Below are 12967 nucleotides of genomic sequence, written 5' to 3'. Positions count from 1 at the left end.
CTCATTTGGCTAACTTTATCTTAACCACTTAAGCTCTTAATGTCAAAAACTCAGATCTACTTCATTTCAAGGCATCAATGGATAAAGTTGGCAACTTTATCATCTTGCATGACTTAATAGAACCCTAAAACCTGATTTTGTCCATTAAGACCCATAATAAGGGCTCAAACTCATGCATGGACCAAATATGCTTCATCAAGATGGGACTTTTTACACAAGGAACATCATAGAGGCTAAGATCTGGCATCCTAGCCCATGGAGGGACTCAAACTCCCAAAGAGAACCAGAAGACAATAATAAACTCAAAAACAAGCCCTAATCTCAAACTAACATAAAGAGGTTCCAAGATAAGGACTTTATACCTTCTGGAGCTAGCAAACTTGATGAAGATTCTGGATCTACAACTTCAAGTCCAACCAAAGCTTGGTTTCCAAGCACCACCTTCTTCAATGCACACCAAAACGATACAAAAATCACTTCCAAAGCTCAAAAACACACTAAGGAAGGCTAGGATTTCGATCTTAAGGTATTAGGGAATGGAGACTGACCAAATGATACAACCAAGGCAACATAAGTTGCTTAAATAGGGCACAAACCCTAAAAATTAGGGTTTGCCCCTGCTTAGCATACACCAAACCTACTCCCACGTACGCCCAACGTACGTTGGTGAATCCTGCGCCCGGACATGAGCTAGTACGCTAAGCGTACTAATAGAGTACTGTGACATCCCCAAATTCACGGTCAGAAATGACTGATTTGTTTATGCTTTGTTTTACAAAATCAGAGTAATCCTTTGATTAAAAGTGTTGCGGAATTTGTACCCAGAAAACATGATAAATTCTTTATCAAAGCATTTCTGAAGAAATGCATTTTTATTCATTTTAAAGCATTTGGGATGTCCTGGTCAATACAGACACAAATTTATTTACACTAATGATTTACATCTCCTTTAATCTCTCAGTGAAATATGTCTTCGTATCGATACCTGTGACACAAAGAAAACTGAGTGGGTCAGGCTTGGGAGCCTGGTGAGCATATAGGGTTTTCAACCCACAATAACATATTTATTAAATTTAATCATTAAACAATCAACCCAATTACCCAATCCCCATTATCTTCTTTACTCTTAAGGATCTACCCTAAGAATCAACTATCCTTCATTTATTTATTCCTAAGGATTGACCTAAAGAATTGGCACAAAGTCCATTGCTGCCCGAGGTTCATATATCAAACACTAAATCCATAGCTACCAAGGTTCTTTATTAGGCACTAAGACAATAGCTGCCAGGGTTCTTTGTTAGGCACTAAGACAATAGCTGTCAGGGTTCTTTGTTAGGCACTAAGACAATAGCTGCCAGGGTTCTTTGTTAGGCACTAAGACAATAGCTGCCAGGGTTTTTAGAGTACACCGGTGAACATCAAGTCCACAACACCTACAGGTTGCTAGCCTGCTAGTGTTCCACAGGACTGTCTAGAATAATCTGTGGTTGTCATCCCTACTCTGCTGAATGACGGGGGGGGGGGGGGGGCATCGTTTGGGTAAAGGTTTCACTAATTTTTCACCTTTCACCCTTATCTCATGATCTATATCATCTTTCGTCTCATCCTCAAACTCATCCTTCATCACACACCAACTATTTCGTCTACCCATGTTCTACCCAACATATTTGTAGATAAAAATTACATATATAATTTAAACCATTTAAAAACCAGTTTAAAACATTCATTCAACATCCATCTCAAGTAAACAAACAATATATAAACACATAACACGTATTTCATAGCAAATACTTCATATCTATGTGTTAGAAGAAAGTAACTACACACTCACACAAAACATATACTTAATACATTCAAACAATACTTGTATTAAAATCGTGTTTACGAAAGAGACTATACACTCACTTGATAAGACGATTACCGGACAGCACTACGGCTCTCCAAGTAGTAACTCTTCGGTGAAACCGGTATATCTTCACACACCGGGTTTCTCGCGGGCAGAGCTTCGGCTTGAAAACTCTTTTTCTCGGGATCTTCGGAGTGTCGGGACTCGCTTCGGGTATCGGGATGATATCGGGGCTTTGGGGGGTTAAAAGTCGGCTTAAAGATGAGTAGAGTAGGAGAGAGGTTGAGGAATTAGCAGCCAAACCCGACTGCCTTCGGTTTCTATTTATAGGGCTGATTTTTCGATTTTCACGTCGTGAACCCTTATTTCACGTCGTGAGCTTGGTCAGGCATATGTCATCACGTTCGTCATCAGTCCACTTGCTCCAGAAGACAGTTCACGTCGTGAACACTATTTTCACGTCGTGGTCTCTGACACAGCTTTGGGGTTAGCGCCCCGAACTTCAGAAATTCATAACTTTCGCATACGAGCTCCGTTTTCGACGTTCTTTATATCCACGCGTAGGTGAGATTATGCTCTACAACTCTGTTTAGACTTCGTCGACTAATTTTGACTCTATTTTTAATATATTATTAATATATTATTTTTAGTAGGCCGGGACAGGAAAACTCCGTTAGAAATTCATAACTCCTTCATCTGACGTTTGTTTTCGACTGTCTTTTCACCGTTGCACTACTATCAACGAGATCTTCGATTATCGTTTAGATTGTTTCGGCTAGAACTCTCTCGATCTCAAAATCGAACTTCAGGCTGCATACTGCTAAGCTGAAACTTAGAAAAATCATAACTTCCTCATACGAAGTCAGATTTGGACGTTCTTTTTATGCACACTCTCGGTTTAACGTATTCTACGACTTTCATTTAGATCGCTAAGGCTAAATATTGCTCTATCGTAAATTCACTATTTACGTCGCGCTGTGTCGTGCCGGTTCTGTCGTGAAACTTCGACAGGTCATAACTTCTTTGTTATAACTCGGATTTCGGCATTCTTTATATATCCGGAATCCTTGTCACTAGGGATGTTATTCGGGCCAGAACCGAACCGAACCGACCCGAACCCGAATAACCCGAGAACCGAATAAGGGTATTTGTATGAACCGAAAACCGAACCAAATAAGCAATACGGGTTCGGTTGGGTTCGGGTTTTATTCGGTTCGGTTCCGGCCCGAATAACCCAAATAACATGTACAAGATGATTAATGACCTATTATTATTGTATAACCCAAATAACCCAATTAACATTTACAATGTGATTATAACTATTGTATTTTGTATGACTTTTGTATTTTATGATTTCATAACAAATCTTTTAAAGAAACAAATTTGTTAATTAAAAATAATACAAAGTATATATAATTGTTCCAAAGGTGCAAAAAGAGTTAGAATTTGTGAACTAAGAATATAAACACGGATAACATGGATTAACTATTCTTGATTAAAATGTAAAATACAAACACCAAAATCTTAAGATATAGAGCAACATATTAAACACTAAACATTAAACACCAAAAACATCCAAAAATCTATATATAAGTATATAAGTTAAACATTAAACATTCGTTGTGTAGAATTCCTAATGTATTTAACGGCCTTTTGCATGCACTTGATACTAGATTGGTGTTGATCAAACCCATCCCTAACAATAAGGTTAAGGATGTGGGCCATACACCTTACGTGTAATTGTTTCCCCCCATCATACAAGTTTGGTAGTTTTTTCTTTAGAATTTTGATTGCTTTATCATTCGAACTAGCATTGTCTACGGTTATGGTCATTACGTTAGTGATACCCCACTCTTGAAGACAAGTCAACAACGTGCGCCCAATGTCTTCTCCCTTATGACTATCTAGAGATTTAAATTTGATAATTCTTTTGTGCATGACACAATCTTCATCAATAAAGTGGGCCGTGACCACCATATAGCTTGACCTTTGACATGAGCTTGTCCAACAATCGGTGGTCAAATGCACATTACTTAAGGGATTACTAAAAAACTTAAACAACTTAGCCTTTTCTTCAAGATAGTAATCGGTGACTCTATTTGAAATTGTGGTTCTACATGGCAAAACTACTTTTCCGTTCAATGCATTTGTATACTCAACAAATGATTCATTCTCTACAAACTTGAACGGTAATTCTCCAACTACAAATAAGTTTAACAAAGCTTTTTTTATTCATTTCTCATCATGTTTCCAAGTCCCAATACTATTCTCCCCGTTTTCATTTTTTTTGAAATTTAAAGTGGTTTGGTTTTCTACTTTTTTTTTCTAAATTTTTTGGGTTCATTTTACATCTTTCCGTATGTCTAATCATACTAGAAGTACCGTTTCCGCCGGATTCGGTTTTGAGCAAAGTTCCACACTTTTTGCATTTGCTATATCTAACTTTGTCAATATGAATTACATCATAATCGGCCCAACAAGCCGCCCTTTGGACATATTTCCTTTTCTTCGGCTTTGTTGCTTGACTTGTTCCTTTAACTTGAGTGTTATCAACAAACAAATCTTCATCATCAATCTAAAGCACAATAACAAAATCATATTAATATAATAGAATAGTAATATAGGTTCTTTAACATTTAAATAGATTCATCAATATGGAATGAAACAAGTAAAAGAACAAATATGGTTGTTTTCTCCATTAAATTCTCTCATTCAAGGTCAAATTCCCCATTGCTTGGACTTATAGAGAAAATGTTAACTGTTAACATAACACACTCAAATTTCAATTGATAACATACATAATAACACATTGAATGATTGAAAGATTGAGTAGTAGATTAACACATTTAAATTTCAATGAGTAACATACATTGATACATAATAACACATTGAAAGAGTGAGTAATAGATTAAGATACAAATACTTACTTGAGTTTCTTGAATTGGAACCCAATTCTCCATGACTTGAATGGAGTTTGATCACAATAGAGACTAGAATACGAAAGATTGAGTAGACGATTTTTTTTCCAAGAAGCAAGGGCCGATTTTTTTTTATCGTGAATGAAGTTTGACGTTCAAGGCAGTAGACTGTTGGATGATCGATCAAGGCAGCAGCCTAAAGTTCGCAACTCGCAAGTAGGGATGAGAAAAACACTCGATCGATCAAATACTCAGGTCGTCGATTTGTCGATTGCTTTGATTTTTTGTTTCCAGGTTACGTGGATATTGGGTATTTGGGTTACGAACTTACGATGGATTGAACACGATAGTACAAGACCGAATAAGCTATCGATCAAGGGAAAAATGTGACTTTTCAAATTCGGTTCGGTCCATTTGGCCCGAATAAGCCCTTATTCGGGTAACCCGAACCGAATAACCCGAAACCCGAATAAGCCTAATATAGATACCCGAAAACCGAATCGAATTGCTTATTCGGGCCTAATTCGGTTCGGTTCGGTTCGGGTTTCGGTTCGGTTCGGGTTTTCGGGCCAAATTCTCATCCCTACTTGTCACGACCACTACAACTTAGTTAAGATTATTCATTCTAAATAATATTCTATCAAAAAGTCATTTTTGATGCTCATTGTCTCTAAATTGACTAGCCCGGATCTGCGGACGTTACAAGTACGCCCCGCGTACTAGCTAGGGACCAAAAAGATATACATTTTGCAATAAGGGGCTAAAAGGAAATTTACCAAATTACGAATGTTACATTATATGCCTTAGATTTGAATAAGGAGTGTTGTGTTGATGATAAGTGGGTATATGAGAGGTGGTTTTTTCTTGGCATCGTCCTTTTCGTGAAGGAGAAGGTACGACTTCTCAATTGGCGGATCTTGTGGATTTATTGAACCAAGTACATCTTAGTAATTGTCCATATAAATGGGAATGGGAAAATGGTGCGAATTGGAGTTTTGATGTAAGCAATATCAGAAGACATATTGACTATTTTATTTTGTAGGAAGATAAAGTCCAAACTAGATGGTGTAGATTGGTTCTTATAAAGCCCAATGTGCTTATTTGGCAAATTCTTCGTGATAGGTTACCGACTAAAGAGAACTTGGTGATCAGAGGCATAAATATTCATTCTATGTTATGTCCTATGTGCTCTCTTCAGAGTGAAGATTGTAGTCATGTGTTTGTGAAATGTGAAGTAGCTAATTAGATATGGAATAAGGTTCTCAAGTGGCGGGATCTTCCGTTTCCGTTGTTCCATAATGTGTTGGAGTCGTTACTTTGGATTGAGGTGAAGTTAAAGAAGAAAAAGAAAAAGTGGTAGATGTTATTTGTATCATGATTCTCTAGGTGTTGTGGCAATATCAGAAAAGTGTGGTGTTTCAAACTTTAAAGATGCAAAAGAGTCATGTTTTTTAAAGTATTGTTATACATGTTTTCAATTGGTTTTCGAATAGGAATAACAGATGTGAAATTTCTTGATTTGAGTGGTTGAAAAATATCTGATTCTATGTAATTGTTTTTTTTCTTGCTAGCTTTTTGCTAGTGGTGTTTTTTTTATAAAATTTAGGTGTTAAAAAGTAGTATTAATATCAAAATCAATAATAATAATAATAACTAGAAAGGTTATCCCCGCTACGCGGGGGCCAGAAGCTTTCAATGTTGTTTCCGAATTGATAAATATGACAGACATAGAAAGTGCAAGGATGAAAAGTCCGGGCTTTGCCCCGGACAAAAAATGTAAAAGTTTTGACTGCAAGGACCAGAAGTGTGAAAATGGCTAAAGAATTAAAAGGGTAGGAATTAGCAACTTTTTAGAAAAGGGATCAAAGTTGTCAAACCGTTAAAGTTTTGTGGCCAAACTTTAAATATTAAAAGGTTCCAAAAAAGTGTAAAAATATTTATTGCAAGGACCAAAAGTGTCAAAATGGGTAAAGAATAATGAGCAAAGTTGCCAAAAAACATCCAAATTTAGTATTCCTAACTTCCAACAATAATACAGGGACAAATTCTGCCAAAAAAATGGGAAGTTGAATGGAACACAAACAAAAGGACATGAATAAATTAATTAAAAAAGTACAGGGACTGGATATGTAAATCAAGGGACCAAACCTGGACAAAGTATGCCAACTTTACTATTCCTTTCTTCCACAACTTTAATATATATATATATAATAATAATAATAATAATAATAATAATAATAATAATAAAAGTAAAACAAAAGTAAAATACACTTAATTAGTTTTATCATAAATATGACAGGATTATAGGAATGCTAACCCTTTCCAATATATGTTTGAGCGTATTTACTTTTTGGAAAGCACATCCCGCAAAACTTGCCTGAAGATTTTATACTTGTCCGTGACTCCGTGGCTTCTTTACGTATTCATTGTTGTGAGATGTGAGATTCTCATGATTCGGTGAAAAGTTTTGTAAGAATTATTGTGATATGTCACAAAACATGATCCAGCCTATTTTACCTAAAACATTTTTTTCCCATTAAGAAAAAAAAACTATATTGTTGAAACAATACGAATTATTATCTGAGATTGGAGTCGACATACTTTATTTGCATGTGATAGTCGTTGTCACCTACTACAAGTCAAAAGGATGAGATTGAACATAACCATAAAAAGGTATTCCGAAAGTAAAACTTGGTATTTATAAAAATAAGAACTTAACTTCATTATTTTATATATCTTCTTACTTTCATCCGAATTTTTTATATTTATCATCTTCGAAAGTGGTTTGAGAAAATTATATCATATTCATTAGGGATGTAACCGGTTTCATAACCGAAACTAAAATAACTAAAGACCGATTAAGAGTAACCGATAATCGTATCAAATACCACTAACTGTTTAAAGTTCCCAATCATTTTTTCGGTTAAAAAGATCGTCCCTAATATTCACCACCAAAATAATGTTTTTCTTTCTTTCTTATAAAATGAACTACAACCCTTAAGGGTTTTATTATAAAAAGGTTAATTTAGGTCTCAAACATGTGCATACTGCATATACCTTATTTTTTCACGTAATATTCTGATAGGTATGATTTAATTATCAAAGAAAGAGTAGGAAAGAATAAACAAACATATGACAACATAAATTAAATATTAAATCTTTCTTTCATCTTTTCCACCATTCACAAATTTTCATTTTTTTCAAATATTACAACTCCAAAAACTCCTTTGCCACATGGATTTGAAAAAGACCAAGGAAAGAAACCCACCTCAAAATTTTGATCTTTGTTCTTTGAACAACTCTATATCATCCTTTCAATAATCTGATCCAAAATTATATATTTTCATTAATAAACTAGAATAAAAAAAAGTAAATAAATAAATAAATTCTTTAATTCAACTTTACTTCACTCACCATCATTTTTCTTTGCTAGATTTTTAGCAAACAATAAACATATCACCAAGAATCCAACTCCTGCTGCCCCTCCCAAGATAATCGCTATCGTTTTCCCTGTATTTGATCCCGTATCTACAAACCCAAATCAAAAAATTCACCAAATTTCAATCAAAATCATTAGATTTAAAAGACGATGGTAATAAGTTAATCAGTTAATCACATAATCAACCATACCTGATGACGATGAAGAAGAAGAATATGGTGAAGAATATGAAGAAGACGAAGATGATGATGAAGAAGGTGATGAAGATGATGAAGAATATGAAGAAGACGATGATGACGACGACGATGATGAAGATGACGATTTCTTGGGATTCGGGATTCCATTAGGGTAATAACTGTAACTAATGAAGCATTTATGAAGATAAATTTGTCCAGAAATGGAGCTCCCACATTCAACTTGAGATCTCTGAACAGCACTTTTAACACAATCTCCACAATCAGAACTTCCTAAATCACCTTCACATTGCCCCAAAACATAAATCGATTCATAATTCGTCGTATAAAATCCACCGTTTCCACTCCCAATCCCACTTTCCAAACTTCCCAAAGCAGAATCCCTCTTCTCTTCAAACCCAATTCCACCAGCGTTTGTTTCCCCACACGTCTTGTAAAGCAATTCCATTCCGGAGATTTGAGAGAATCCGGCGACTTCATAAAGCATATAACAACCCAAAAGCTGGAGTCTTGCAGCCACTGTTTTCCCACAGAGCTTGTCCATCAAGATTGGGAGTCTGCTCACACAGTTATAGCAATCGAGATTTGTTAGATCGCCTCTACATTGAAAAAGACCGGTGATTGATGCTTGACCACTGCCACTTGTCGTCTTGAAGAACATTGCTTTTGACGACTGTTGAATCAGTGTCCCGAAAATGGCGGAAAGGGCAGAGGAGTAAACTCCATTGGGATCTTGTAAAGATTGCTTTGCACATCCTTTGTATACTAAATTGGTGTTATCTGGTGCAGATTTAACCACTTGAATGATGATGGGAAACAAGAACAAGAACAAGGAGAAGGGTATTATGGGTAGCTGAGAACACATATTTGAGATGGTTTTTGGATGGACTAAATCGTCATGTGTATGGGAATTTGGGAGAGATTAGAGAGAGTTTGAGAGGTGGATGTTTGAAAAAGTGATGATTTTTTTATTCTTGAAGTAAAAATTTAGGTTTTCAGCTTGGCATAAATTTTAACTTTATGAGGATATTGGATGTGGAGAGGGTATGAGTATCAACTTTAACTAGGGTAGCACTATTTCAAAAAAACAAGTGCATGTCATGTGTGAGAATTATATATATATATATATATATATATATATATATATATATATATATATATATATATATATATATATATATATATATAACATTTTATTATTGTGTGAATATATGACCAAATGGTAAATTTGTTAATTGAATTAATTATCATTAAAGTTAAAACTCTATAATTATGAAATACAATTCAAACTCCAAATATCTTACATGTTTAATCTCCAATAATTATTCCTAGATATTATCACAAAAACCTCCACCATCTTGAACCTTCAAGCCATCATCTCTTGGGTTAATGACATAGAAAGGTATTGGGTTAATGACATAGAAAGGTAACGTAGTTTAGGGTTTGTACACATTAAGGTAACAATGTTTTTTTCGTATACATTTGACAATTGAACTTGTTTGACCTGTACATATTAAGGTAATATGACCGATGATCGTAGGTTTTTGCTGATTTGGCATATTACGTGGCATTAAATGAAATTACTTGGCATTTTTGACACATTATGTGAATGGTAATTGGAATTAGGGCTCATAAACAAAAAAACCCACCGCTTTCATTCCTTCGTTCCATTGTTCCCCTTTCTCTTCGTTCTCAATGTCGAACCTTTGCAATTGAAATCACTTTCTATTTCTTCGACTGTAATGGCGAAGGGATCATCCCTCATCGTAGATGTCCACTATAATGGTGTATTTTCCCCCAACCCCTTGTATATTTCGACCCAGACATCGCATCTGTACGAGATGTCGACTTCAACGCTATGGTATTTTCAGATTTCATTACTTTCCTTGAAAAGCTCACATAGAAGATCAACTGCAAGGATGTTTACTACTATCTTCCACATGAAAGGTTGAGTGAAGGGTTAGGAGTAATTCAGAATGAAGGAGATTACAGAGAGTTCCTTGAGATTGGTAATGAAAGCCAAGAAAAAAGAATTAATGTGTACATTGATCAGTACAATGAACCCATTTTTGATTGGCTCGAGGAGGAGAATCCTGATGAATATGATTCGGTTGTAGAGGATGAAGACGAAGTTGATGATTCTACATTTTCGGATGTGATTTTACCTGACCATGAAGAGGATGAGGTGGTGTCAAGTAAGAAACCACTTGATGATTCATTTCTTAATGCCCTTTGTCCTAACAAGAAATCAGAAGATGGTTCCGACACAAATGCAACAGACGAAGAAGTTGATGTGAAACCAATGTATCCCGTCCATGATCCAAACCAAAATTGGAAGAAGATGGTTCCTATACTAGGTATGAAGTTTTCTGACCCCGATGAGCTTAAATGTTTACTGAGTAATTATGCTGTTAGACATGGATACAGTTTATGGTATGAAAAAAGTGATAAGAACAGGTTGTTAGCTAAATGTAGCAAAGGTACAACACATAAATGTCCATTTAGACTTTGGGCCACTTGGATGAAGGACGGACATTCTTTTCAAATTAAGTCACTAAAAGATGATCACAATTGCTCCAGGTCATTCAAACTTGGAGCAATTGTGAGTTATAGGTGGATTGGGAAGCATTTTGTTGATAAAATATTACAAAGACCAAAAATGAGCTTAAGGAAAATGAAAGCTAAAATTTCCAAAAAATTTAATATTAATGTTAGTTTGGGGCAGTGTAGAAATGCAAGAAGGTTTGCATTAAGTAAGATTGAAGGTACTTTGGTTAAGCATTATGGAAGGTTGTGGGATTATGGTGAGGAGATTATGAGGTCTAACCCAGGGCCTACGGTAAGAATGGATGTGGACATCATGCCTGACTCAACTATATATTTTTCAAAGTACTATGTCTGCTTCAAAGGTTTTAGGGATGGTTGGATAGAGGGATGTAGAAAGGTGATTTGTGTAGATGGCTGCTTCTTGAAAGGCTTGTGTAAGGGTGAGCTTCTTGTAGCAGTGGGTAGAGATGCGAATAACAACATCTACCCTATCGCGTGGGCTGTGGTAAATGTTGAGAATGAAGTTAATTGGAAGTGGTTTCTTGACATTCTCATGGATGACATTGGAGGGGGCAATGGTAGTGGACTTACTATCATTTCATATGGACATAAGGTAGTAGATTGCTTATTTTTTGCTTTATGCTTTTTACTTTTAATTGTTTAACATTAAGTTTTACATTTACCAGCATGTTTTAATTTTGACAGGGATTGTTAGAAACTGTGAAAGAAAGGATTCCAGAAGCTGAGCATAGGCAATGTGCTACGCACATCTATGCTAATTTTAAGAAGAAGTTTGATGGTGAACATTACAGGAAATTGTTTTGGGCTGCTATAATTAGTACCACTGTACCACAGTTTGAAGAAGCCATGGATGGAATTAAGAAATTAGACCTCAATGCCTATGATCATCTTATTCAAAGGGAACCAAAATCTTGGTCAAAAGCTTTCTTTGTAGAAGGGAGGAACTGTGATGTTATGGAAAATGGTGTCTCATAAAGTTTTAATAATGCAATCAGGGATGCTAGAAGAAAGCCGATCATCACAATGTTGGAATAAATAAGGGTTTGGGCCATGGAGAGGATGTATAATCAAAGGATTATGGGTGAAGAGTGGGATTTGGATATTTGCCCAACAATTAGAAAGGAGTTAAAAGATAATAATATAACTCAAAGGTGAGTAACATAATGTTTCAAATTTACATTAGCTAATGATTGATTTGATTTGGGGTGTTAACTTGCTCTTTTTTTTATAAAGATTTTGGGGAGTTTATCCAAGTGGCTATCAGCAATTTGAAGTAAGATTTGGTAATGATGCATTTTTTGTGGATCTAATCAGAAAGGTATGTGAATGTAGAAGTTGGCAGTTGAGAGGTATCCCATGCTTGCATGGCTTGGCTGCAATTTCATACCTGAATCATAATGCAGAGTCGTATGTGGCACGTTGTTTTAGCAAACAAAGTTTCCTTTCAAGCTACACTTACAATGTCCACCCTTTAAATGGTAGTCCAATGTGGCCGAAAACAATTTATCAGAAGCCTTTACCTCCAAAAAAAGAAGACTACCAGGCAGACCAAAAGTTAAACGAACAAAGGATAAGTCAGAAGACTACCAACGTATGATAATATTATTTTTTAATAACGAAAGATTTAAATCAACGTATTCTTTAAGAATGAAAGGTTGTAAAGAAGAGGATTTGTTGTTCAAGAATGTTGCGGGTATTATAAATATATGTATTGGAAAACCATAAAAAACAACAACATGTTCTTCATGACTAATGATAGATTTTTCAAGAATGATGAGGTGTATTCCTTGAGAATTTTACTTCTCAAAAAAGTGTATATGTTAAGAACGAAATAATCAAAATACGTATTGTGCTATGACAATGATTTCTACCATTGGTAATTCTTTATTAGCTTCCGGTTCTACTTGGGGAGGTTGTTCTATTAAACAACTTGTGTCAATGAAAACAAGTTACAAAATAGTATTACAATTGTTTTAGAATACTGTAAACTAAACCATTCTAG

General features: G+C 35.3%; 2 protein-coding genes across 2 annotated transcripts; one reads left to right on the top strand and one right to left on the bottom strand.

Moving 5' to 3' along the window:
- Window positions 1-7897: 7897 nt before the first annotated feature.
- LOC145159472 (plasmodesmata-located protein 2-like) lies at window positions 7898-9480 on the bottom strand. Its single transcript, XM_079078469.1, has 3 exons — window positions 8395-9480; window positions 8179-8292; window positions 7898-8086 (listed from the first exon to the last, which is right to left on the bottom strand). Exons 1-3 carry the CDS (start codon window positions 9260-9262, stop codon window positions 8079-8081), a joined length of 990 nt encoding a protein of 329 aa, XP_078934595.1. The 5' UTR covers window positions 9263-9480; the 3' UTR covers window positions 7898-8078.
- Window positions 9481-10238: 758 nt separating this feature from the next.
- Window positions 10239-11940, top strand: LOC145157745 (uncharacterized). Its single transcript, XM_079076740.1, has 3 exons — window positions 10239-10258; window positions 10345-11557; window positions 11650-11940. The coding sequence occupies exons 1-3, from the start codon at window positions 10239-10241 to the stop codon at window positions 11938-11940; spliced, it is 1524 nt and encodes a 507-aa protein (XP_078932866.1).
- The last annotated feature ends 1027 nt before the right edge of the window (window positions 11941-12967 follow it).

This window comes from Lactuca virosa, chromosome 2 (assembly GCF_052849685.1).
Source record: "Lactuca virosa cultivar CGN04683 chromosome 2, Lactuca_virosa_CGN04683_v6, whole genome shotgun sequence".
NCBI lineage: Eukaryota > Viridiplantae > Streptophyta > Magnoliopsida > Asterales > Asteraceae > Lactuca > Lactuca virosa.
The sequence above is the reverse complement of the archived record's forward strand: the minus strand, read 5'-3'. Positions and strand labels throughout refer to the sequence as shown.

Excerpts from the sequence above, each read along its gene's own strand:
- LOC145159472 (XM_079078469.1), bottom strand. The coding sequence starts at position 9,262 with ATGTGTTCTCAGCTACCCATAATACCCTTCTCCTTGTTCTTGTTCTTG. Across the intron at positions 8,293-8,394 it reads TTCTTCTTCATCGTCATCAG|ATACGGGATCAAATACAGGG; the intron begins GTATGGTTGATT and ends TTGGGTTTGTAG.
- LOC145157745 (XM_079076740.1), top strand. The coding sequence starts at position 10,239 with ATGTCGACTTCAACGCTATG. Across the intron at positions 10,259-10,344 it reads ATGTCGACTTCAACGCTATG|GTTGAGTGAAGGGTTAGGAG; the intron begins GTATTTTCAGAT and ends TCCACATGAAAG. Across the intron at positions 11,558-11,649 it reads TCATTTCATATGGACATAAG|GGATTGTTAGAAACTGTGAA; the intron begins GTAGTAGATTGC and ends TAATTTTGACAG.